This window comes from Micropterus dolomieu, linkage group LG21, assembly GCF_021292245.1.
Source record: "Micropterus dolomieu isolate WLL.071019.BEF.003 ecotype Adirondacks linkage group LG21, ASM2129224v1, whole genome shotgun sequence".
Taxonomy (NCBI): Eukaryota; Metazoa; Chordata; class Actinopteri; order Centrarchiformes; family Centrarchidae; genus Micropterus; species Micropterus dolomieu.
The window spans coordinates 23,367,580-23,391,363 of record NC_060170.1 but is presented as its reverse complement, the minus strand read 5'-3'; the positions used below and the strand labels follow the sequence as shown (position 1 = coordinate 23,391,363).

Sequence of the window (23,784 nt, the reverse complement as noted above, 5' to 3'; positions counted from 1 at the left end):
GCTACACAATCCAATTGTCCAATAGTATTCTTTCATTATGGGTTATATCCAGAGTAGGGATGTTGGATTGGAATGACTATGACCATATTTAGCAACTAGCCAACCAAATATTTTCACTGCAGATAAATCATGTAAACTGTATATTGTCTTCAAAATGTTAACACTTGACCTGACAATAAAGATCCCCACTCTTTTTAAACATGCACATTTCAAAGTCATGATGGACAAGTACATAAAGGTCCTTTGTTGTGAGCCCTGTCTGTGTGAATAAAGCACATGGACAAAGTCAGGTTTAATCCTCGGAAATAAAGTGCTTTTATTTTATAAACAACATTTTGAAACTGACATATTTTCTTAAAATTTTAACATGTTAAAAAAAAACCATTGCAGCTGGAACGGTGCATTACAAAGATCGGCATTAAATTAACCAAAGCTAGCTTCTTTAGAGTCGACTGTTAAGTCAGTTGGGAAACTCGATCATTATAATTAGTCATTTTCCAGCTGAAGCCACTGAAAGTCAGACACAGCAACGCAGGGAGACTTCTGATGAGTGGTTGGTTGTCAGTGAAATAAACTATAGTGGTTAATGCATGTTACTCAGCATCAAACTGGCACAACTGAAATCTCTTTGTGTTGTTTTTAAGTTACAAAATGTTTTATTCTTAAAAAAATCTGTTCACAAGTTTAGTCTGAGTGGCACCACATTGAATCGTCACCACCTCTTGTCCAGACAAAAGCACTGTCAGTCAGAGCAAAGCATTTCCTTGGCACATGCTGAAGAAACTAATCCTACATATGGCGGGCATGCTTGATCTTTGAGTCTGTGCAGTCTCTTCTTCTGCTCAGAGGTCTAGAGTTGTTCATGGCTACAAAAGGCTAACAGAGGGCCTTTAGGAATCTGAATAATCTCTGCAGCAATGGTTGAGGGACTGCTTCTTAAATGCATGGCGGCTGTGAATCCACAGACAAGACTGGTCTCTACTGTTGTATTTTTGAACTGAGGTGATAATGCTTGAAGTTGCTCAGTGACAGTTAACAAAAATATGTCTTTTCTCAACGTGAAATCTGAGAAAATGCTAAAAAAAAGAGAAAGTTCAAACCCTCACCCTTGTTGCAGCAAAGATATTGCGTTACCATGCACCTGAAAGTTTCTCTCACAGCAACATGCTTTTGTTTACCCATCTGTAAAGTGTTCATTCACAACATACAAGATAATGCATTTACTTATGAACTTTTGACTCAATTAAACCAACTTTCTTAAGTAATATTGGCATAGCAGAAATGCATGAGTGATAACATTTCGCACCACAGAAACATTTACCAGGCTACAATTTCCGATAGTTTTACAACTGATTAACAAACTAATTCCAAAGTGAAGGGAAAATGTGTAAAATTGGAACCCTGAGATTTCCGTTATTCAGTGAGCCCATGGTCCTTAACAAAGGGACTCTGTAGGAAGACTTCACAGTGAAAACACTCAAATCTGTCCCTTTAGGTCCACAGTACTAGCAGCTTTCTCTTGTGCTAGGCTGTTTTCATTCTAGCTTTCTAAAAATCAGAGACTGAGGCAATAATAAAAAAAACAACAACAGCCCTCTAGACCTTAAGTGCCACATTTGAGTGCCTGCGCCACATGAAGTCTCCTTGAGTATTTCTGTTCATAGAACCTTAATTACACTGATTTAACCCCACTCCAGACAACAGTTTGATCAACACACATGGGTTGCTGCTGAGTCTGATTTGGAAAAGAAAAATAAATAAATAAAAAAGCAGAACAGACCCAGAATTATCTTAAAGAGTAAATGTATTAAGCTGCAGGATGGAGATAGATGCAGAGATAGAAATATATAAAGGTTCTTACCAAAAATACCTTTTGGAAAATACTGGATACCGAGAGTTTGATATTGCCTGTGCAAGAAAGACCTGTTACAGAAAGTAACCTGTGGTTGCATAGATGACTACAGTGGTTGGGAGGGGAAACTGAGGTGTGGTGGTTGCTTCTGTATCTGGAAAGGTTGTGTTATTATTCCCTCTTATTCCTTTTACTTCTCAGTGAGCGACAGCTGCAGTATCCTCTCCAGCTCCTCTTCCTCCTGTTTCCTCATCCTCTCCTCTTCCGCTTGAGCTCGAGCCGAGAGCTCCATGGCCAGGCGGAGCTCTGAGTCGGGGCTAGAGGTGGCGGGGGAGCTGGCAGGGCTGGGGGTGTCTCCATATTCCACTAGCACCCCCTCTGGGATACTCCTAGAATGACATTGACAGAGGAACGTGATCTCCAGCTCCGTTCTGAGGCTTTTACTGACACATTCAAAAGGGCGAACAGCGTCATCTAAAGCCCCGTAGGACAGTAGCAAGTACTGTTCCTTTTACCACATGTAATTATGTAATTGCTATGCCAGCAAACCTTAACCTATGTTCCTACCTGTCACTCTGGCTACTAGGCATTACATCAGTGAATTCCCCATCAGCATCATCCCAGGTCCCCTCCTATAATGACACAAACGTCCACAGCATTTAAGGGATGCAGTGAGTGGCAAAATGTCAGAAAAATTATAGGATGTGTGTGATGTGTGTGGTGAGCTGATTAAGTGATGCTTGTCCTGACCTGTCCCGGGACTCTGCGAGACTCCAGAAGACTCTGGTGGATGGCGTACTGCAAAAGCTCCTCGTCATTGTTGGACACAGTTGTGTGTCGGGTGCCTCCTCGACGATGGTAACTGACAGGCACGTCAAACACCGAAGGACACACTTGAAACAGAGGTAGTGCTGGACGGATGAAGACCAAAACATACACGGTTTAGGAATTGCAATTTTAACACGTTGTCACATTTAGCAGTTAAGCTGGCTGTATTCCTACCTGCAGCCTCTTCCTCTTCTCCCGAGGATGTTGGTGTGGCTGCTGGCGTCGTGTTGGCCTCCTCTTCAGTACTGCATTTATTGACATTACCAAATGTAATCCTGGCGTTCAGCACATGAAACAGGGGGATCTCTGCAAGAGAGGAAAACACAACAGATCAGATGTGAAAACAGACTTCAGAGGGGGAATGAGACTAAAGCTTTATGTGATGAAAGGAATGTCACATACCTATTTTAACAGGAAATCCAGGAGGAAACTTCAGGGTCACAAAGTCTCGTAGCCGCGCAAAATGGGAACTGGTCCGAGCCATGAGGTCAATAATGGGGGTCACCTGCTCCACCAGGGACAGAGGATGTTCCTCGCTCATCCACAACGTACCTTTAAACCTGCGTGAGACAAGGTTGAAAAGAAAAATGCTGTTCAACTGCACACACAGCTTAATTTCTTGATATTGATAACAAGTAGCTATGAGGTTTCTGTAGCCGTAAAGCTGCGCTTCTTACTTCTGTGTTCGAACGCTCAGTTCAATGGGGCGGCCAATGTCTCTGTCCCCCAGTTGAAAGTCTGGATCAAAATATTCCTCTGGAGTGATGGCGGTGGGATTGGTGGCAGTTGCATACTCAAGAGTCAGGTCCTACAAAGTTGAGCACAAAGATCAAATCAGCTACCAGGTGGGAACAAAATACATAATTTTTAAAGGAATTTATTTAACGCACGTCTTACCCCTTGTGCACTTATGTGCTGCTCCACAGTCCCCAGCAGAGACTCCAAGATGTTCCTTTCACCTTTGAACAAAAAAAAATTCTAACTTGCTGAAAATACATATATTGAAGGACAGATAAAGAACTAAATGAAGATTATATTCCACCTACTTTTTATCCTGGCTTTCTCCTCATCTGTGAGATGCTCTGTCCTCGTCCTGATTACCACATTTACATTGTTCACACTGAAAACCTACAAAACAACCACAGTCTAATGTCATATACGATCACACATGGGCTCCACACTTTTCAGTAGTACTACACTGTAAACAAAAGAAAAAAGTATAACATCTGTGTACCTTTGCTTCAAATCCATTGACCACTTCAGTTCTGTCAGCTCTCCAGCCCCAAATGCCAGATTTGTTCCTGTGAAAACAAAAGCACCATTTACCGACAAAATTCACCATCATATCCCTCAGATCTAAGTAACGTCCACAACATAGAGAATACAATGATGCATTACAAGCTACATGTAGCCTGCTATTATCTGTGATTATTCTCTAATTTTAGTGGCTTTAACAGTGTTGCATCTCATTGTTAAGTTTTGTTTTTAGATAAATTTTGTTCTTCATAGCCTCAATTTGCTATTTCTCACCTCATGGTATTGACTAACACGCCTAGTTAAATTTGCTCACATTATTAATATAGACTATAACTTGAGGTTGTTTGTTTTTAGTGTTATACAACATGCACACAAAAAGTCACAAAAGTAAGCATTGATGGTAGGACAACCTTTGAAAGAATAAGTCAGGGTAAATTTTGTATTTTAGTTAGTTAATTCGATGCTAGATTGATACTGGAAGCATCATCCAAAGCTCAGTGTAAAATGATGACTAAGAAGCCTAATTTAAACAGTAACCTCACTCAGGGAGCAAAAACGTTAAAACAAGTGTGGAAATGAGATGAAACACTGTCAGTGTGGAGTTTGTTCCCAGTGGATCAAAGAAAGTGAGATCTATGCATGTTGTGAGAAAAAGGACAACAGAAAAAGATGTGACTCTTGCCTCTCAAAAGCAATATCCTTGGTGTCCAAGTACGTGTTCACAATAGGAGTAGTCAACCTTTTGGCAACTTCCTGTTCAGCAGGCTGCATCGACTCCAGCGTGACATCCTCCATTTCTTGGGATATGTTGAAGCGTTCAGTGTCCACTACTTCATCGTCATGGTTCACCTCCATCAACTCTGCATGTGAATCTGTAAAAACACAGTCAGGGAGGGACTTAAACAGTTTTACAGAAGTAGTACAAAAACATAAGAGAAAATGAATCACAGAGAAATCTGTTTTCATTAAAAAACAACCACACACACACCATCTCCTCTGAAGATGTAGCTTCTACGCCCTCTGATCCACGTCATGTTTTCAAAGCCTAGAAGTGTGGCATCCACTCGTAGGCTGGCGCCACTTTTCCAAATGCGACAAACATCACTTGGACAAACCCGGGATAGAAGAGGGACTGTGAAGCAACAGCACATGAATGTCCCACAATGGAAATGTATCCGCACAAAACAATGTGACTTATTACTAAACCAAAACAAATTCTTCAACTAGCACAAGGCAGGTATGCAGCCTGTATGACCTGATGAAAACTCTTGGCTGGCAGAGATTATGCCTTTTCTGTCGATATTTGATTACAGGACACAGAATTTGAAAAACCTTGTAGATACCTTCTTCTTTTGCATGCTGAATTGCTGACGACCAGTTTGTGCTACATGAGCACGTCACAATGCACACACAGTCTATTTTACTTTTATGTCATATAGCCAGCTAACACAGCAAGAACTTACTCCAACTGGTGAATTCCCACTTCATTTCCATATAGAAATCTGGAGACTGTGAAAAAAAGATAAAACGAGCGATTATTTGCTTTGCTAGTAACAATTTCCAGGCACCCATGACAAAACGATGGGAAAATGACCTCTCGGATCTTCGCCAGCAGCTCAGGCACTCCTCCCAGAGCAGTGGAGGCTTTGAGGTAGTCTCTGCGTTGAAGCACTAACTGGACCATCTCTGGATCTCCGGTGCTGACTGCCTCCTGCAGCACTACACAGAGACAGACAAGTATCAACAAACCACTAAACACTTTAAAAGCAACAGCACATGTTCCCTAGGAGTGGCAACCACCCATTAAAAAAACCTCAACATTGGAGGTAATAACCACAGAAAGTGATTCTGTTTCACTGCAGTCGGAGGAGTGGACATGCATTTTTACCAGAAACCCCATTAACAGCAGATGATGTGTAGGTTAATGTGAGAAGGGCTTGACGTGATCAAACAATCCACAAACGCTTAAAAAGCATATCTGCAAGACAAGTGAAGGAAACATTCAGGGTGTCATTGCCCTAAGTTTTATTACTAACCTGTCCAATTCATGCTGTTTTCTTTCGTCACTTCAGCACCGTGTCTCAGAAGGACTCTCACCGACTCCAGGTGCCCCAGCGACACAGCGAGGTGCAGAGGCGTCCGACCTCTGGGATCAACAGCCTCGATGTCATTCTGAGAAAAATCAAGGAGAAACCCACATGTGTTTCCCCTGCAACTCATAGGCACCCGGTTAGACTACATACTGCAGCACTGACATGACAACCTGTTATATAAACAAAAGAGCAGGCCTTGTAGTATTGTTTCACTTGTAACTGAGGGCCTTCACATTGTAACTTATAGAGTTATAATTTTACACCTTTTAACTTCAGCCATCACTGATAATGATACAGGACTGCAGTAGTCAGTACACGGACAAGACTGGGCTTCATGTCTGGTCCTTACGTGACTCATGCTACTGAGGTAAATGTGTTATTCTTCAGCATTGCTGGGTAGTAACAATTACAGCGACTGAATCATAGTAATTCTTTTGTAACAATACACAGTATTAATTGTGATGAGTTACTGTGAGGAAATACACAAGGAGAATATAAATGTTTTGGAACAATTACCACTTACTTAGTCATAATTTGTTAGATTACTCAGATGCATGTTTGATAGGAATGACACTGTAAAGATAACATTATCTCAAACTCTTTGGAATAATAATCAGAGCAAAGCAGATTCTGGATCAAAAATCACTCCACATTTTGTACTGTTCACTAGTTTTACCATATTTCAATTACTGTGCTGAGATTTGGGGACACAACTACAAAAGTTCATGACATTCACTATCTATTCTCCAAAAAAGAGCAATAAGGATTATTCACAACGCTGGGTATCGGGATCACACGCACACATTTTCTTACAGTCAAAATTACTAAAATTCATAGATCTTGTGAAACAGCCCAAAATAATGATCAAAAACAAAAATAACCTATATTACCAAATATTATTCAGGGAGAGAGAGGGAGGTTGTAATTTAAGGGGGAAACACAATTTCAAAACAAACAGGGCAACCAGGAAAAGTTTTTGCTTTTTACTCCCTGGAGTAAAGCCATGGAACAGTCTCAATGAGGAACTAAAGCAATGTCCAAACATAAATCAGTTTAAAATCAAGTATAAAGATATGGTTTTCACGTGTTACAGTGATGAAGAAGGGGGTGAATAATCAACTAGTGTTTTCTAGGGCTAGTATTTATTTTCAGTTTTGTTTTTGTTGTTATTATTTCATTTTATACTTTGAGTTGCTGAAATTCATTCTTTCCTTTTATGTTCTTTTTTAAATAATTGATGTACATTTTGAATCTATTTTATGCATGACAAAGTAGATGTGTAAATATTAATTTGGAAGGCCAGTAGATTATTTATAAGCATTTGATTTGTGCACAAGGGGTGGGATTAAATAAGTTTTTTTCCCCCCTCTTCCCACTTCTTTTCGATTACTTAAAGAAATTGACATGAGTTTGAAAAAGAACTATTTTACTATTATTATACTATATGACAGGTATATTATTATATGTTTATTTGATTGCATTTTCTTGTCGGGTGTTTCTGTTTTACACATAATCGTAATAAACACATAATAATAATATCACATGAGAGCCTGTGAATTGTCAGGGGCGCAATACACCACAAACCTATAACGTTACATTTATTTGGTAAAGCAGAGCTTATGTTATCATATCTAGTCAGATGTTTGAGTATTCTAATGAATTGGGTTAATAGCCTAAATCAGCTTCTGGAAACAGGCAATCAATCTGTAACACATTTTTTAAAAGACCTGTTGATCAGGGAACAGCTATGTCCTCAGAGACATTTCAAACATTATCTGTGTGTGAGTCTGCGGAGCATCTGTCAACACGACTGGCCTACTTTGACTGGATGGCTACGGATGTCGTGCAGGTCACCCCTAGCTTCATCTAGCTAGCGTTCGTGTGAAAGTTTGCAGCATATCCAGTGTTTAACCAACCTGTGGTAACGTTATTTGTTCTTCCAGTCTCCTGTAATCATTCTCCCACACTGCGGAATGCAGGGGAAACTTCACTCTGATGTCTTCGCTAACGTTAGCCGTGGACATCTTCCTCTTTGTGTAGCCGCTCAGTGCAACGTTAGCCCGCTTCTGATAACTACAGCCATGGGAAAAACTGCGCTACCTGCACGCTAGTTATACCATATGATCCGTGCCCCTAGTATTTGACGACAACAACGTTGAAATATCCAAACCGGTGTCCAACTTTTCCCGTGCCTTCCCCCAAAATAAAACTTTTGAACAAGGAAGTGCCAGGAGTAGTCCTCAGTGATGACAGGGGTGTCCTACGTAGAAATAAACTCACAGTTTAATTAACTCCATCTAGGTAAGACAGGTTACCAAACCCCTTCAAAACAGAAATTAATTTATGTGTAATAACTATTATTTATGTGGTTGATACACGACAGATACACGATTTGTAAATAAAACCATCGCCTTTAGAAAAAAAAAGATGGTCGCTTCCAGTTGGACGGAACCATTCAACACATCCGCATGGGGGCTGCAAAATACTGAAAGAAAAATAAAATTCCCTAATAATTGATAATATTAAGTAAGTAATTAATTAATGTAAATGATCTCTCTAACGTTAGACAATAAACTGACTGTTAGGCCTGTAAGGAAATGACTTTACATTTTATGGAGGGACTGGGAGATTGAACATCTGAAACTTTACCGCCACCTTACTACTGTGTACTAATAGCTGTATGTAACGACACTTTGTCCTTATAAACGACAATGTGTCATAATCCGTGGTGCTTTGCTCTACAAACATATGCTTGATACTGAAATGCGGACACATAGTTTTTAACCTTTAACACAAACATGGGTCTGTTGATCCAGCCTAACCTCAGTTGTGTATGAACTTGTTGTTTTACACTGGTGATATTATTGTGAGTCCTTTAATAAGTTGTAATGGATGGAAATTCAGTAAACGTCTCCCCATTATTAGTTTTACAACGTACTCTTTATGGTCCGTGTCACGAAGGTGCTTAGATCAAGCTCACCTCCTGCGCCTACGTTTAAATTTTACTTTTATAGCCCTCAGCTAGGTCTCTCAGGCTTTGTACCGCCAAATACCACCGCAAACAAAAGCAAACATTATGTGTTAGCTGTAGCTGTTAAAATCAGAGTTACCATTGTAGTATTTGCCGATTCAGGAGAAAGAGACAGGAGGCGTTACTTCTATGCAGGAAGTGTAGTTCCTGAGAGGCTAGGCTCTGGGCACACTGTCCCAAGCCAATAGGTCACAGGCGCAGCTGCCACTGGGAAAGCTCTTACCCTGCCGTGTAGTTACCAGACTGAAGAGTAAACTACATAACGGGCATAGGCTAGTTAGCTAATCAGGTGCTAAGTCAGCTCGGCACGCAGCATTGTACCTTATTCCTGTGGGGCGGTGTTATAATGGTTGTATCGTTAACACTGGCAACAGTTAAAGGAAGTAACGTTAGCAGGTCGTTGTTTGTAGTGTTTTTAATTAGCTAGGTCTAGCTAACGCGGAAGGCACCCCCACAGAGTAATCAATGGTTAGCATAACATAACGGACATAACACTCTTTTCTCATTTACAAAGGGCATTTCTTCCTGAGTAAAGATGTCTAAACGGCTGCGGAACACCGAGCTCTGCGCTGATTGCAGTGTTCCAGGTAAGCAAATCCAGACCATCCCTGCAGTGTTTAGCTGTTAGCTTTTTATATATTCACTTAACGTTTGGTCCTTCAAGCTATGTAAGACAAAGCCTTGCACTTCACTCTTCTGGCTTAAATCAGATTATCAGTGCTGCCCCACGCTGCTTTCTTCTTTACAGTAAGTTAGAAATGCAGTGTGCTGATTACACTTGGCAAGTTGTTAGTGGTGTTGACAGGTCACTAACGTTATAGCTCTTGGGTTGAGGATGCAATTAGACCTGTAGCAGCTGTCTTTTTAACTGTTTCCATCCGGTGTTACTTGTTTTAAATAATCAGGCAGGCTTTTTTAATGTGTGTCAATACACAGATTTACACAGGTTTGTCACAAAACCATATCTAGATTTGAAATGATGCCATGCAGACGTTTCCAGTGAATTTGAAATGTAATCAATCACCTATTATGAAATCTCATCCTAGATCAGCAGGAAGCTGTTCTATGAGCTCTCTGTCTGAAGCACAACTAGGATGACTGCATCACTCATAAAAAGTCAGTGGCTACAGAGGTCTGCTGTCATCATGCTTTTTGTACACCACACAGGGATAATGGTAGTAAGAGAGAAGCCAAACCCTTGTTGACAATATGTGAGTGAACTTCTTAATTAATTGTGATGATGAGAAATGACTGAATGAAATTACTCTTAATGGTATGGCTTTTTCCTCCACTGATCCTAACTGTCACCAATTTAAAATATTGATTGGTGAAAACCATTTTTACATCCTAAATCAGATTGAATCAGTTGCTGCACTCTGTTATCTGCAGTGATTCGTAGCGGATGGATTATTCCATAGTCAGTCCATTGTATGACATCAGAGTAATACCAGCATCGTCTAACAGAGATCTGTTTGTTCTAAATAGTATTAGGGATGAGAGAAAAATGGAATAAAGTTTTTACAGTGAAACGTTAATGTGAAAGCTATTGCTAGTTGCATTGTGCGTGAGGTACTTTCAGAAGTCCCATTTATGCAGAAATGACGTGATGTTTTTCAGAAGCCACAGGAAGCAAAACAGGATGCTGAGTGAATCGACTGCTTTGAATGCAGAAGACATTTTGTAGACTATGTATTGTAAATGTGATATACTGTAAGAGTAGAGCACGAATTGTTTTCAGGAATGCATTTTTATTTTTTTATGAATTAGTAAAAAATCCGTGCACTGGTTACTTGTCTCCTGCACAATACAAATCAAGAAAAACAAAAACAAGTATTGTAAATATTCAGTATTATTCAAGTTTTAGTACCCTGTCCCTCATCGTGTCATTCAAACTAGTTAAGCCCCTCAGGTCTCCACGGCAGCTGGCCTGGATTGCCCTCCTATACAACTGTTACCAGTTGTTGGGTGGGAATATTTTTAGAGTTTCAAGATGTGGTATTAAATTTAGCAGCACTTGTTGAGGAAAGGGTAAAAGAGGCATGTCAGCACCAACTCTCAGGTCTTGGTGGAGGAGACTCTGAAAACTCGGGGACCAGGTGCCAGAATTTGACCAGCAACCCCTGCAGCTGTTCCTCATGCACCTCAGCTGGTGCCTGGACGCTTACAGCCTTCACTGTCTGTCCTGTCACAGGGCCAGGCTCTCAATCTGCTTAACAGTTAATTGGCTATATCAGAGTGTCAAATGAATTTCCAGTATTTTTGGTGTTGAGATGTTTGCTGTCAGTAGAGTCTCGGTATAAACTGTTAGTTGAAGTGTGGTAAAAAGATTGAGGTTAAGTAAACACTTCTTTTGGTTTTTAGTGCACTCTGCTTCAGTTTCTAACACCATGCATTTCCTGAATATGCATCACTTGTCTAGCATTTCTCTGTAATTTATTTATACAGTGTTTTGAAAGAGGAAGCCGCGCTATTGCTCAACAATACGGTTGATGTGTTTCAACCTTCAGCTGCTAGTCTTCACTTCCTTTTTACACAATGCATGGCCTCACCTAAATATGCGATCAAAAAGGCCTTAAATGCTTATTGTTATTGTTGTTGTTGTTGTTATTATTATGGCTACCCTTGGTTTGGCTTATTTCTTTTCTTTCTGCTAGTTAGATTGTGTTTGTGTGCATGTAGTCTTTATGCCCGACGACGAAAAGACATACATCTTTTAAAAGGAGGTCAAAAATATGAGAAATCATTTTTAAAAAAGGCTCAGTAATTTCCTGGAACAGCTGGAAACAGCTTTTCAGCAAATGTTACTCAAGCAGAAGTAAATAGTGTATTTGCAAGTGTCTATTTTAAGCCATGGATTAATGGATGGATTACACATTTGATGCTCTACTGAGTATTTCTAACAGCAAGACGGTGTATGTGGCATTCAGTGAGGAACAAGGAGAAAAAAGGAGAAGTGCTATGATCTGCAGGAGCATGTCAGTGATTTGAATAATGGTACTGAATGTGAAGAGAGGAGATGACTTGTCATACATTTCTAACTGACTCAGCTTAGACTAACTATCAAGATAAAAACTGGCACAAATCTGTTAAAGCTGGAGGAGATGGTTTACTTTTAGCTACTCCTTGAATGACATACTTAACCAGTCGTGATTCATGCATTAGATCACCGCGAGTGTCATGATTTTCACTTTGCGGTTTTTTCTTCTCTCTCAGAACCTCGCTGGGCCTCGGTGAACAGGGGCGTGTTGATTTGCGATGAGTGCTGCAGCGTTCATCGGAGCTTGGGCAGACACAGCTCCCAAGTCCGCCACATGACGCACACACCATGGCCTCCTACGCAGCTACAGGTAAAAACACAGGAAAATGTTGTATTTATATTTGCCTGTGTGAAGCTACACATCTTTATGCTTTCGGCTGTGAAGTTGATGAGTTTATGAGTGCTGATGGTGAAGTGTCTCTCATGCAGTGCCCTGAGATCACATCATCCTTTACATGCAAACTGTAATTCTGCAGTTTTAAATTCAGCAGGCCTGTGTCTTTGCTCAAGAACAGTTGTGCATCAGATCACGCAGAGGTGTATTGATTTTGTCCAAATATAGAAAGTGTTTATTCAGGAGGGCTGTTAACAGCCAGTCAGCAGTCTGCAGTCTGAATCACTGGTATACATTTTACAGGCTTTCTTTTACATGTCACCCTAGATGGTTCAGACGTTATACAGCAATGGTGCAAATTCAATATGGGAGCACTCCCTTCTGGACCCTGCATCTGTGATGAGTGGAAAACGCAAGGCCAACCCTCAGGACAAACTGCAGTGAGTCATTATTGTTTGAAAATAATGAGTACTTTTTGATGTTGACTTGATGTTAATTTAATAAACAAAAAATGAGATTGTTGACCTTCCAAGTTTAGCATGTGCCACTGACTCACTTCACTAACTGCCTCTTCCTTCCTCTTTGAACCTCCATGTTTCATGTTGTTCTGAAAGCCCAAACAAATCAGAGTTTATAAAAGCCAAATATCAAATGCTGGCATTCGTGCATCGCATGCCTTGCCGGGAGGACGACAGCTCGACAGCCAAGGACTTAAGCAAGGTGAGGAGAAAAAATCGCTCACAATGATTAGGAGAAAACTGAAACATGGTTTTGTTTATTTTTTGGTTTCGTAAAGTCATAGCGATGGCCGTTTCTTTGTTTTGTTTTTTTTGTCCTCCCAGCAACTTCACTCAAGTGTACGCACCGGGAATCTCGAAACGTGTTTGAGGTTGCTATCCCTGGGAGCACAAGCAAATTTTTTTCACCCCGTAAGATTCACCTGCTGTATTTAAAATCAGAATTTTCATCTTTGCATTTACTTTTCTGTTGCTTATAGATCAAAATGCTTTGTCATGGTAATCAACCTCCTCTAGGAAAAAGGGAACACTCCCTTGCATGTAGCTGCAAAGGCAGGACAAGTATCTCAGGCTGAACTGTTGACTGTTTATGGGGCAGATCCTGGAGCCCCTGACAGCAATGGCAAAACTCCCATTGACTATGCAAGGTTCGTTCTTTTTTTTTTTTTTCTTTTTTTTTCTTTCTTCTTTTTATAAATCAAACACAAAATGTTATGGGCCCATAATGTCACCCTTTGAAATATGATGATGTGTATTTTTTAAACATGTCTTTGTAGGGAAGCCGGCCACCATGACCTGGCAGATAGATTGGTGGAGATTCAGTATGAACTAACAGATCGACTGGCGTTCTACCTGTGTGGGAGAAAACCAGGTATGCAGGGAGAGAGATCTGCAATTTTAAATGACTATGTGTTTTAAAAGAAATGGGTCAAAGAATATGTGCATATAGGGTTGGAGTGAAAGATAGTTTAGACTTGGCACACAGGGCACTATAATCAGCGACGGGGAAACTCTTAAGTATTTTAGCTTGTATAGATTTCACCCATGTGGCACTCCAAGCAGATAAAAACAACTGCTCATGTTATTTAATCAGTTTTGTGAATACCGATATGTACTATAAGTAAGTCATACTTAATAGTATCATTGATGTCGTTGGCAGTCATCCAGAACATACTTGTTGTTTCTTTCAGATCATAAAAACGGCCAGCACTTCATTGTTCCACAAATGGCCGACAGGTAAGAAAGCAGAAGCTGTAAGTCAACATAATGTAAGTCAATATTAAGTGGTACGTCTTTGAATAACGTGTGTCTTAAGTGAATGGGTTTAACTTGAATCCAGCACAGCAAAGAGAGCGCCGCTAAAGCAGTTGTTAATGGCTTGCTCTGAGCTAAGGCCCGTTCGGACACGCTGATCTGTTATCTGTGTTAGAGAAAACAGAGCCAGTGAAATAGTTGACATGCCTAAAATCTTTGTAATTGCTGCAAATAAGTCAAATGTTGTTCCAAACAAGCAGAACAGCCACTGTAGAGCAATCACTGTGCCTTTTCCAGTTTTAAGTCAAACATTTGATCTGTTTCATTGCTCTCTTTTGATGGATAAGGAACATGTAAGTATTACTCAGAATGAAGTGTGCACAATGTCGACCTAACGATTCATCAGCATAATATTTATGAATGTTATTTTCTGTTGGCAGCAGCTTAGATTTATCAGAACTGGCCAAGGCAGCAAAGAAGAAACTGCAGTCGGTAAGTATGATTGCAGTGATGGACTTTCACTGTACAGAGCTGTTTTTTCTCCCTTTTACATGTCTGACTGTATGTCATTTCCTAATTTTCATACAGCTCAGTAATCATTTATTTGAGGAACTGGCCATGGACGTGTATGATGAGGTGGACAGACGAGAGACTGATGCAGGTAAAGTAAAAGTTATTTTGTAGTGGCGTCTCTCCTCACATTCGCGCCTCCAAAGCGGGCACCATTGATCTCATTCTCATACTGTTATTTGTAGTGTGGCTAGCTACACAGAATCACAGCACCCTGGTGACAGAGACAACCGTGGTGCCTTTCCTTCCTGTGAATCCAGAGTATTCATCAACACGAAACCAGGCAAGTCAGCTTTACAGAACACCCACGCCAACACTTTGTTGTCTCCCCCTGCAGATATTTCCTCTGAAGTTAGATTGTATCTTTGTATTTCTTACTTAGGGACGGCAGAAGCTCGCAAGATTTAATGCACATGAATTTGCAACTCTTGTGATTGACATATTAAGTGATGCCAAGCGCAGACAACAGGGGAATTCAATAGCCAGTCCCAAAGGTCAGTGTCTTTCTGTTACTTTATTCCAAGATCTTACTGACACTGAAGTGTAGCACAGCTATACAGTAACTATTTGTGGTCCTTCATTCCAGACAACGTTGAGTTTATCCTGAAGAGTGTGGCTGTCAGGCATTGTAGTGATAGCCAGGACAATGACCAGCCTGACTACGACAGTGTGGCGTCCGATGAGGACACGGATCAAGAGCTTCCCTCGAGCAAAGGCGATAGGACCAAGGTATCGTTGCATTGCTTTCACAGCTTTCACCTCTGGGTGTCTTTTTCCCCATTTTATTTCTAACCCCTGTCTCCAACAGAGCCTGGACTCTGACGTCTCAGATGGCCCAATCACCATGCACGAGTACTTGGAGGTGAAAAACGCGCTCTCTGCCTCTGAAGCCAAGATCCAGCACCTCATGAAAGCAAACAACAACCTGAGCGATGAGCTGAGGCTGATGCAGAAAAAGGTATCCACCGCGATCCACCAATAAGATCACTAACACCGGGGGGGCCGGACTGAGGGGGGGCCACAGTGGTCAGCAGAGCTCTTCTCCTACCCAGTGTGACTGCTCTCTGGTGTGGAAGGCCCAGCCTGTGGGTTGTAAGAGGGCCAGGCTATCTGAACAGGAATGCTCTGTTGCAAGATAAGGCTGCTGCGACACCCTGCTGGTCCACCCTCTGTTTTGGCCAGCATGATCAATTTCATAGCTTGAATGCAAACTGAGACTTTTTTGTGTGTGTGTGTGTGTGTGTGTGTTTGTTTTGTGGATTTGAGAAGAAGAAATGCACCCTTTCTCCAGTTAATAACACAAAACAGTTTAGTTCCCCTTTTTGTATTTGAGTTAAAGCTGTCTAATGTTACTAACAAGCATGTTTCAAGAAAAAGCATGAAGTAATTGACAGTTGTTTTTAAGCCCATCACAGTTCATATTGACTAACTGAAATTGTATGTGTGTGCCTCGCTTCATCACATATACTGTGTTTACTGCATAGAATGTTTTTGGATGATTTCCTTTAGTACATGTGGATTTATTGTTTGACGTTGTTTTGTAAGAGGTCATATTTCATAGAAAAGCATACAAATCTGGAATGCTGTTACCCTGCTACATCAAACTGCTGTTTATAGACATGACTCTGTTACGTTTGAGAGTCTGCACAAATGTATGCAATGAGCTTCAAGTTAGCAATGTGTATCTTGCTAAATCCAAACGATTCTGAAAATGATAATTTGAGCCACAAATGTTCAAAGCATGTTACAGCTTCATTTATTTATTTTTTTTATTTTTTTAATGGAACCCGTCAGCGAGGTGGAATTTTATTTCTTGTGTTAAAATTGCTTTAATTTGGCTGTTTGGAAGGAGCATGCAGATCAGTTGACACATGAGGTAATTGTGACACTCTTGCAGTAGACATACTGCAATGAAGCGTACTGTACTGTTTCTGATGATGTGATTTGGTGAATTTTGAATATAGTTTTCTTTCAACATTATTTGGAACAACAGCCTTTGCCAAACATTGTCATTATGGCAGAGGTTAGTAAATTAACTAGATTCCTTTTTCTAACCAGTACACAAGATCTACAATTTACTTTGCGTTAAATGCAAGTACTTACATTAATTAAGCCCGTTGTTTCTTCACCCAAACTGTTATCCGTGACAAAATCTTCTTGATTTTGTTCATTCTTGAATGCCTCTTATCCTCTCATAATTCTTGAGTCAATCCTTCTATACTGTGGCTACGTCTTTTGACTTAAACTGCGCCTGTGTTGCTTATCTGTGCAACAATCTTTTGCTTGCTTATCACTTGCTTTGCAATTTTCTTAATTTTTTTTTTTTTTTAGACCAAGAGCAAATCCCTCCCAAAGCAAAACATTATGGTATTCCCATGATTTTAGGAGGTTCAGTAACAATCACATTAATGGTCAATTTGATGTATATTAAAGAACATAAGATGATTTTTATGAGGGAATGTTTGTAGCCGTGTTTCTAACTGCTAGCACTTGAGCTCCATTAAGCATCGTGTAAGCTCATAACCACGAGACCGTTTCTCTGCAAGTCTTTGTCATCGAAGCAGCTTCAGGTTTTGTATGTTGATGACATTATGAGAAACTTCTTTTTTCAAATATTGATTGAACGTTCTATATCATGGGAATAACAAAGATTAAAAAGGTAGATTTTGAAATTTTATAATACCCACAAATATATATTTTATTCTGGCAAATGAAAACATTTGCGGAGTTAAATGACTTTTAGCAGACTGTCAAAGTATAACAAACATTTTGGGGAACAATGGGATGGAAGCTGAAATGTTACGCTGTAAAGATAGGGTGGATCGAACTGGGGAAAAAAGCTTGCTTTGCTGAGAGCACCTCTTAGTGTGTTGCTGACCATCTCTTCCAGCTGCACTCTCTGCAAAGCGAGAACACCTCTCTCAGGCGGCAGGTCACAACCAATATCTATCAGATCCCCAGCGGTTCAGACTACCCCGACCCCTCCAGCCCCTCAGCTCTGAAACGCCGGCAGTCTGCGCGGGCCAGTCGGCCCATGTCTATGTATGAGACGGGCTCAGGCCTGAAGCCCTATCTCTCTAAAGGGGAAACCCCCTACCCAGAGGAGGCTATCCCCACCCTGCAACCCTTCCCACCTCATGTAAGTAAGACCTGTTCCCTGCTCTCCTTTGCCATTTCCTCTCCTCTGCCCACTTTCCACAACTTCCCATCATGTCTTCACCCAAACCTTTCTGTTTGCCTTTAAAAAAAAAAGTTTTTACTTCCTCATTTGCCACTGGGTAGGTTTTTTTCAGCGTCAAAGACAGAGTCATCAAAATACACATTGCTGTGTGTTTAGACACAGCCAGTCACATTTCATCATGTCCAGGTACATATTCAAAACCGTTATCCTGCATATGTCTGCTGTTTATTGGAGTGCTGCTTGTTTGTCAGATTAAAGTAGTGGTACACACGCCAGGAGATGCTGTTATTATGCTATACTTTGAAGGTTTGTACTGTGTTTTATGTTGATGAAGCATTAAAACTGCCATACAAATACTCTGTGTTTTTGTAATGCATGATAATTTCACAAACTCACTTTGTCTTCTCATCTGTTTGGATGCTGCAAATGCAGTATTTGTGCATTTATATTGGAGACTATGAATCATAGTTTTCTGGTACTTTTCTCTCAATGAATGAACTCCCAGGCTCAGACACTGAGCTCAGGAAGGAAATGGTTATGAGTTCAGGGAGTAAGTGTAGCAGGATGATCCTTAAAAACAACTAAGCTCTTTTAAGTTCTCTACATAGCCTTGATGGAATTTTCTAATCCTGAATTTAATGGTCATGGTCATTGCACAGGTAAATTTTTCCATCAACTCCATTCTCAGTAGACATCCGATTAAGCCACAGTTGGTTTGAAGAGCCTTTTGGGACAATAATCTCATCCATCTCGCTTTTTAGTTTGCATAAACGTTTCTCTTTTAATTTAAGGAATCTCTGTCCTTAAAATGTGATTTGAACCCTGTCTTTAGACGGAAAGGGGCGCTTTTGTGACCACCTCTTCATCCCTCCCCTCATTTCCATCCACCCTGTCTTGGTCGAAGGACGAAAGTGCTCAAAAGGTTAAGTACATCCTCCCTCGGCCCACATCTTGTGGGATGCAGTAACTCCACTTGGAGCCCTTAACCATTTATACCTCTTCCCTCTCCTCTCTGTCTTCCACATGTTGCTCCTTATCTGCTCTGCTGCATGAGCCACCCCTCCACCAGCTGCCCTCACCATCAGATATCTGTCTTCATCCGCATCATCCTCATTGTGCAGCAGTACAACTGGAACTGTGTGGTTTTGTAAAGGCAAAACCTCGGCCTCACCGCCGAACGTTGCGCTTGCGATGCAGCACCCTCTAATTGTAATGCTTTCTTTCTTTGCTCCAGAAACAAGTGTAGCAGATGGCATATAAACAGTTTGATTGTACAAAGTTTGTTAGTAGTATCGTGTTTTTCATTTCAAGCACTCTCTCCGTGTAAAGATAAGACGTTTTGTCCCGTCTCCTGAACAAATGCAGAGTGAGCTTCCAACAGCAGACTCTCACTTCCTCCAGTAACACAAGTGGTAACACAGAAGGACACAGTAGCCCAGGAGTTGTTTACAGTATAAAAAGACTGATCTTCTGTTAAGGCAGAACAAAGATTTTAATAAACATGTATAAGCTACTCGAATTTCCAGAGGCAAGCTTATGTGCACTGTGTTGCATTTTGTACTGCGTACAAGAGGAGGGTTTTGTTTAGATTCTTGGACATGGATTGAAAAGGTGTGATTGTGTTGTACAATCGGTCCTGCGTGGCTTGAGTGCACTTGTTTGTCTCCTGTTTCCTGTTTTAAATGTAGCTTTGAATGTGAATCTGCATAAAGTTAGTGAACCCTGTCTTGTTTGAAGATAAGGCATTCCTATTTAGTGTGATACACTTGATAGTTGTGTTGCTTGTGATTTAGTATTCTTTCTGAACTCCTCTGAACCTTGACTTCCCATCCTCAAACAAGGACCCTCTGGGGTCTACTTCCATTTTTGTTTGGAGAATGAGTGAAGCCTTTGTGTCGTGGTTCTGATGTAATATATCTAGTCACCTGATTAGTTGTTTGTTAACTGAACTATGAATCCATCCTTACTTCAGGAGTTCAAAGGTTTTCATACACAAATGAACATATTGTCACATTTGGTGACGATCAAAGTCGTTCGAATAATCCAATATGATTTGTTCAGGTCAATTTCAAGCATTAGTAATTATTTCAAACTGATGTGAATACACTATTTGAACTCTGCATAATCTGTTTTACTAATCCTGTATTGAAAGCTTTACATTATGTGCTCTTGCTTCACAGCTTTATTGGCTTGCTGCATTCAGAGTAATCTGCATCGCTTTTTACATGTTTATATACCCATTTGACATACAACAAACAGAAAGAGGTACATCTACGTTTACTGTATGTATCTGTCGCTGAATTTGACATTTGGCGTTGAAATTGGGATTTCACCACAGCTGTTTGTGGTTTACATCGTCAAGAGATGTGGGACGTCTTGCGTAAGACCCATTATTCGTTTGTTTTTTTTCACCTTCTCTCATCCTTCTAGGCCTCGAAGTTAGAGAAGCAAAGCAGCATGCCGGAAAGTGACTATGACAACACATTCAATGACTCTGAGATCGATGATTCGGGGTAAGAGCATCACCCAGACTGGTTTGTACTAAGTGACGAGGGAAAGGCAATAAGACAGTATTCTGACTCCTGAATACAGTTTAAAAAGAGGTTTCAGGTGAAATAATGTGCTGTTTTGTCTACTGAGTTAAAGCAATAAGCAGGGATTTCCTTCCGATTTTCTCTCTGCAGTTTGTGCAGGAGAGTGAGGCTGAGGAGCAGTGGCTGGCTGGGGGAGGGCAGCTCCATCCCTGAGCTGGATGATCTTGAGACGGAGTCAGACCCCACGCTTCCCAGCACAGAGGACGTCATCCGCAAAACCGAGCAGATCACCAAGAATATCCAAGAGCTGCTGCGAGCTGCTCAGGAGAACAAACATGACAGGTTAGAATCTGAAGAGAAAAGGATCTTAATCAGTGTCTCATCTGTTTTTATAGCTTCCATTTCCTTGCTTCCATTTTAAACCCTAAGTTCCTCTTACATTATTTATTATACTGTTATGTTTAGTTGTGTTTATCTCCTATCATTTCCCCTTTTTCTCTGTTATTTTCACATTTCCCCCTCATTGCACTTCCACTCTGCTCCGCTGTTATGATGTTGTTTTGGTGTTGTTTTGGTGTCCCGACCCTCACCCCTGTGAGCAGACCGTGTGAGCGTGAAGGTGTGCGTCGGCTCAGGCACAGTCTTGGATGTTTCAGCACTCTGGTGCCCTGGGCCGAGAAGGCCCCCACTCCCCTTCAGCCGCTCAGCCTCCGGTCCCCTGACCCCACCTCCTGGTACTCTGGCCTCTGTCCCTGCCTCCCAGGCACAGTTCTATTTTCCTCTCCCTCACACACTATCTGCCTCACCCTTTTTCTTCTGTCACTTGCTAACAAGATATCTCTTTTTCTTCGATGTGCTACTGAATGCTTGAAACTTTCCTTCATTTATTTGTTTCTCTTCAAGCACTGACTTTGAATTTGCTTCAGTGAGTTGATGAAGTTCCATCTATGTAGTGACTGGTTTTTATATTTAGGGGACAGTGTATTTAATGTAACATGTTTTTCAGGTTGATGTTTTCTGAGTAGCCATATTTTCTATTAATACAAAGAATGTAGAATAAAAGTGCTTTGTACCTTACAATGCTGAAGTTGTGTGTTAAATAGCATGTTCTGTTTGTTGATGTTAACCTGAAGTCGAAGATGATCATGCACGGTGTGTTGTGAATACTATACAGCACCTTACTCTGTTAGTTGACGTGCATGTTCGAGCTTCTGGTTAATTGATATTTTGTAAATAGTTATTATAATTTTGAGATTTGTATGAATTTGACATCAATATGTTGACTTCATCATCTCTCTTCACACAGCTTCATACCCTGCTCAGAAAGAATACATGTGGCTGTAACAGAAATGGCTGCCCTCTTTCCTAAGGTATGGAAACGAGTTTGTGTATATATATTTGGAATGGATCAGTCAGCCAGTGGTTTTTTGGATTTATTTTAAATATATTACAGGCACAAATACCTGAGTTTCAAGGTCCAAATGCAGCAATATTTTCAGTTATGCCAATTCCTGATTTATTATTTTACTATCTTCTTTACTCAAATTAAAAAGCAATGAAATCTCTTAAATGTAAATATTATTTTGTGTTAAATATACATCTTTTAGATTCAGTCCTTGGCCAGCAGAGGTTAATTGTGGTTCTATGGGTCTGCACTAAACCACCTTTCTTTGCACAACTCTATTGTCCATTAGTATTAAAGATATTTTTAACGTTCCTCTGCAGAAGCCACGCTCAGAGACTGTGAGAGGCTCTCTGCGCTTGTTGACTTCCAGTGCGTACCGGCTTCAAAGCGAGTGCAGGAAGGCGGTGCCTTCAGAGGGCTGCCCAGGACCGGACATGCAGCTGGTCACCCAGCAGGTCATCCAATGTGCTTATGACATTGCCAAGGCAGCCAAGCAGCTTGTCACCATCACCACAAAGGAGAATACCAACTAACAGCACTTACGGGGCTGCAAAGCCCTCAGCATCTCAGATTTGTTCTTATATATATTTTTAATGACTTTGTTGTTTTGTATTTGTATTTGTGGTATATGCATGCATTGCTTTTTTTTAATTTATGAATAAATACTGACAATATTTAAAGACAACTCTGAGTGTTAAGGGGAAAAGTCAGCAACTTTTCTTAGGGATACCCAGCTGTTGTAATAGCACAATATCTCTTGAGCTAAAATAATAACTTCCACAAATCATGTTTAGACAAGATGTAGCAGCTAGCAGGCCTGGGAAATGTAATGGTTTCTAGATAACAATTAGAGTAAAACTCACTCTTAGTTACTAATAATCTTGAATCAGTACATAATGTGAAGTCTGGAGAGAAGAAATTAAGCACAGTAGTAAATCCACATGATGATATTGGTTAAAGTTATCAGTCCAAAGCCAGACATGGATGCTGAAAAGCCATAAATGAATGATGAATCCACTGTCAACGAATGCTATCGCTAACACTCTTATAGGTTGAGCTTCCTCTAATTAATTACACTGTGCAAGCGTCATCGTACTGTAAAGTTTAATCTTCAAAAACAAACTGCCCATTTAGTTAAATTCCATTAAATGTTGGGAACTTCATGCACACTTTGCAATGCTAATGTTTGTTGCATCAAAAAGCTATTTATATGATTTGTCCCCTGTCCAAGTGTAATCCAGTCTGCAGTGCACTTATTGCAGCTATTTGTGTATGTCTATTTGTCAAGTCAGTGGAATGCAAATAACACTTGTCCAGGGGCCAAGTTATATTCTTCACCAGCACTAAGATGTTGTATGATTAGGTGTGCTTCTAACAGGCTCCACACTACATTGTATTCTGCGGTCTTGTGTGCCACTGCAGTGTTGGTGATGTTCTTCAGAGCTAATAGCAATACGTATGTCCATGTGTTTTGCGCTCTGTTCTGTTGCTGCTAGTTTTGTATTTAATGTGCAACATATGGGATAGAACTCTAGACGTCTCCTGTATAAATGTGCAACCCAACCTTCATCCTCACCAAGTGTTTCAGAGTTCATTGTCAATTTGAAATCTGATCAAGGTAACGTCCCTCTCTGTACGTGAATGGAGTGCAGGGGTGCATGCGATGCAGCTGTTCAGGTGCACTTTGGAAAAATAATTATTTTCTAAATAAACTTAATTTATAACTTTAACCTGTTGTAGTTTGCCATATTTTGTATTTATCATGTTTCGCTTTTAATTGCCTTAAAGGGATAGTAAGTGATTGTAATCCAGTACAACTTTTTGTTAAATTCAGTGAATATTTCCTAAAAGTTCGCTAGCTCTCTGTTTAGTGCGTGCTCTGAAAATAAA

At 40.5% G+C, this 23,784-nt stretch overlaps 2 protein-coding genes across 8 annotated transcripts; one reads left to right on the top strand and one right to left on the bottom strand.

The window, feature by feature from the left end:
- Window positions 1–286: 286 nt before the first annotated feature.
- ankrd13a (ankyrin repeat domain 13A) lies at window positions 287–8,421 on the bottom strand. Its single transcript, XM_046035387.1, has 15 exons — window positions 7,947–8,421; window positions 5,974–6,109; window positions 5,532–5,656; window positions 5,401–5,446; window positions 4,926–5,069; window positions 4,620–4,809; window positions 3,915–3,981; window positions 3,727–3,808; window positions 3,578–3,639; window positions 3,358–3,488; window positions 3,083–3,240; window positions 2,855–2,986; window positions 2,603–2,763; window positions 2,420–2,484; window positions 287–2,241 (listed from the first exon to the last, which is right to left on the bottom strand). Exons 1-15 carry the CDS (start codon window positions 8,052–8,054, stop codon window positions 2,043–2,045), a joined length of 1,806 nt encoding a protein of 601 aa, XP_045891343.1. The 5' UTR covers window positions 8,055–8,421; the 3' UTR covers window positions 287–2,042.
- A 779-nt stretch (window positions 8,422–9,200) lies between these two features.
- On the top strand, window positions 9,201–23,624 carry git2a (G protein-coupled receptor kinase interacting ArfGAP 2a). Of its 7 annotated transcripts, XM_046034145.1 has the most exons (21): window positions 9,201–9,648; window positions 12,275–12,408; window positions 12,760–12,872; window positions 13,047–13,152; window positions 13,275–13,361; window positions 13,467–13,597; window positions 13,727–13,821; window positions 14,141–14,186; window positions 14,645–14,696; window positions 14,793–14,865; window positions 14,960–15,057; window positions 15,157–15,268; window positions 15,361–15,503; window positions 15,583–15,732; window positions 17,665–17,913; window positions 18,788–18,877; window positions 20,386–20,468; window positions 20,640–20,831; window positions 21,092–21,223; window positions 21,796–21,859; window positions 22,215–23,624. In XM_046034145.1, the coding sequence occupies exons 1-21, from the start codon at window positions 9,597–9,599 to the stop codon at window positions 22,425–22,427; spliced, it is 2,415 nt and encodes an 804-aa protein (XP_045890101.1). In that variant the 5' UTR covers window positions 9,201–9,596; the 3' UTR covers window positions 22,428–23,624. The 7 variants fall into 7 exon arrangements, with proteins under 7 accessions (XP_045890101.1, XP_045890096.1, XP_045890102.1 ...); XM_046034140.1 differs by lacking the exons at window positions 18,788–18,877; window positions 21,092–21,223 and having other exon boundaries at window positions 9,205–9,350; window positions 9,576–9,648; XM_046034146.1 differs by lacking the exon at window positions 21,092–21,223 and having other exon boundaries at window positions 9,206–9,648.
- The last annotated feature ends 160 nt before the right edge of the window (window positions 23,625–23,784 follow it).

Bases quoted from the DNA above. Each gene is read 5' to 3' on its own strand.
- git2a (XM_046034145.1), top strand. From the start codon at position 9,597: ATGTCTAAACGGCTGCGGAACACCGAGCTCTGCGCTGATTGCAGTGTT. The intron at 13,362-13,466 runs GTAAGATTCACC...AACCTCCTCTAG, and splicing joins AAGCAAATTTTTTTCACCCC to GAAAAAGGGAACACTCCCTT. The intron at 15,269-15,360 runs GTCAGTGTCTTT...CCTTCATTCCAG, and splicing joins TTCAATAGCCAGTCCCAAAG to ACAACGTTGAGTTTATCCTG.
- ankrd13a (XM_046035387.1), bottom strand. From the start codon at position 8,054: ATGTCCACGGCTAACGTTAGCGAAGACATCAGAGTGAAGTTTCCCCTG. The intron at 5,447-5,531 runs GTCATTTTCCCA...TTTTTTTCACAG, and splicing joins TGCTGGCGAAGATCCGAGAG to TCTCCAGATTTCTATATGGA. The intron at 2,987-3,082 runs GTATGTGACATT...CCTCTCTTGCAG, and splicing joins TGGATTTCCTGTTAAAATAG to AGATCCCCCTGTTTCATGTG.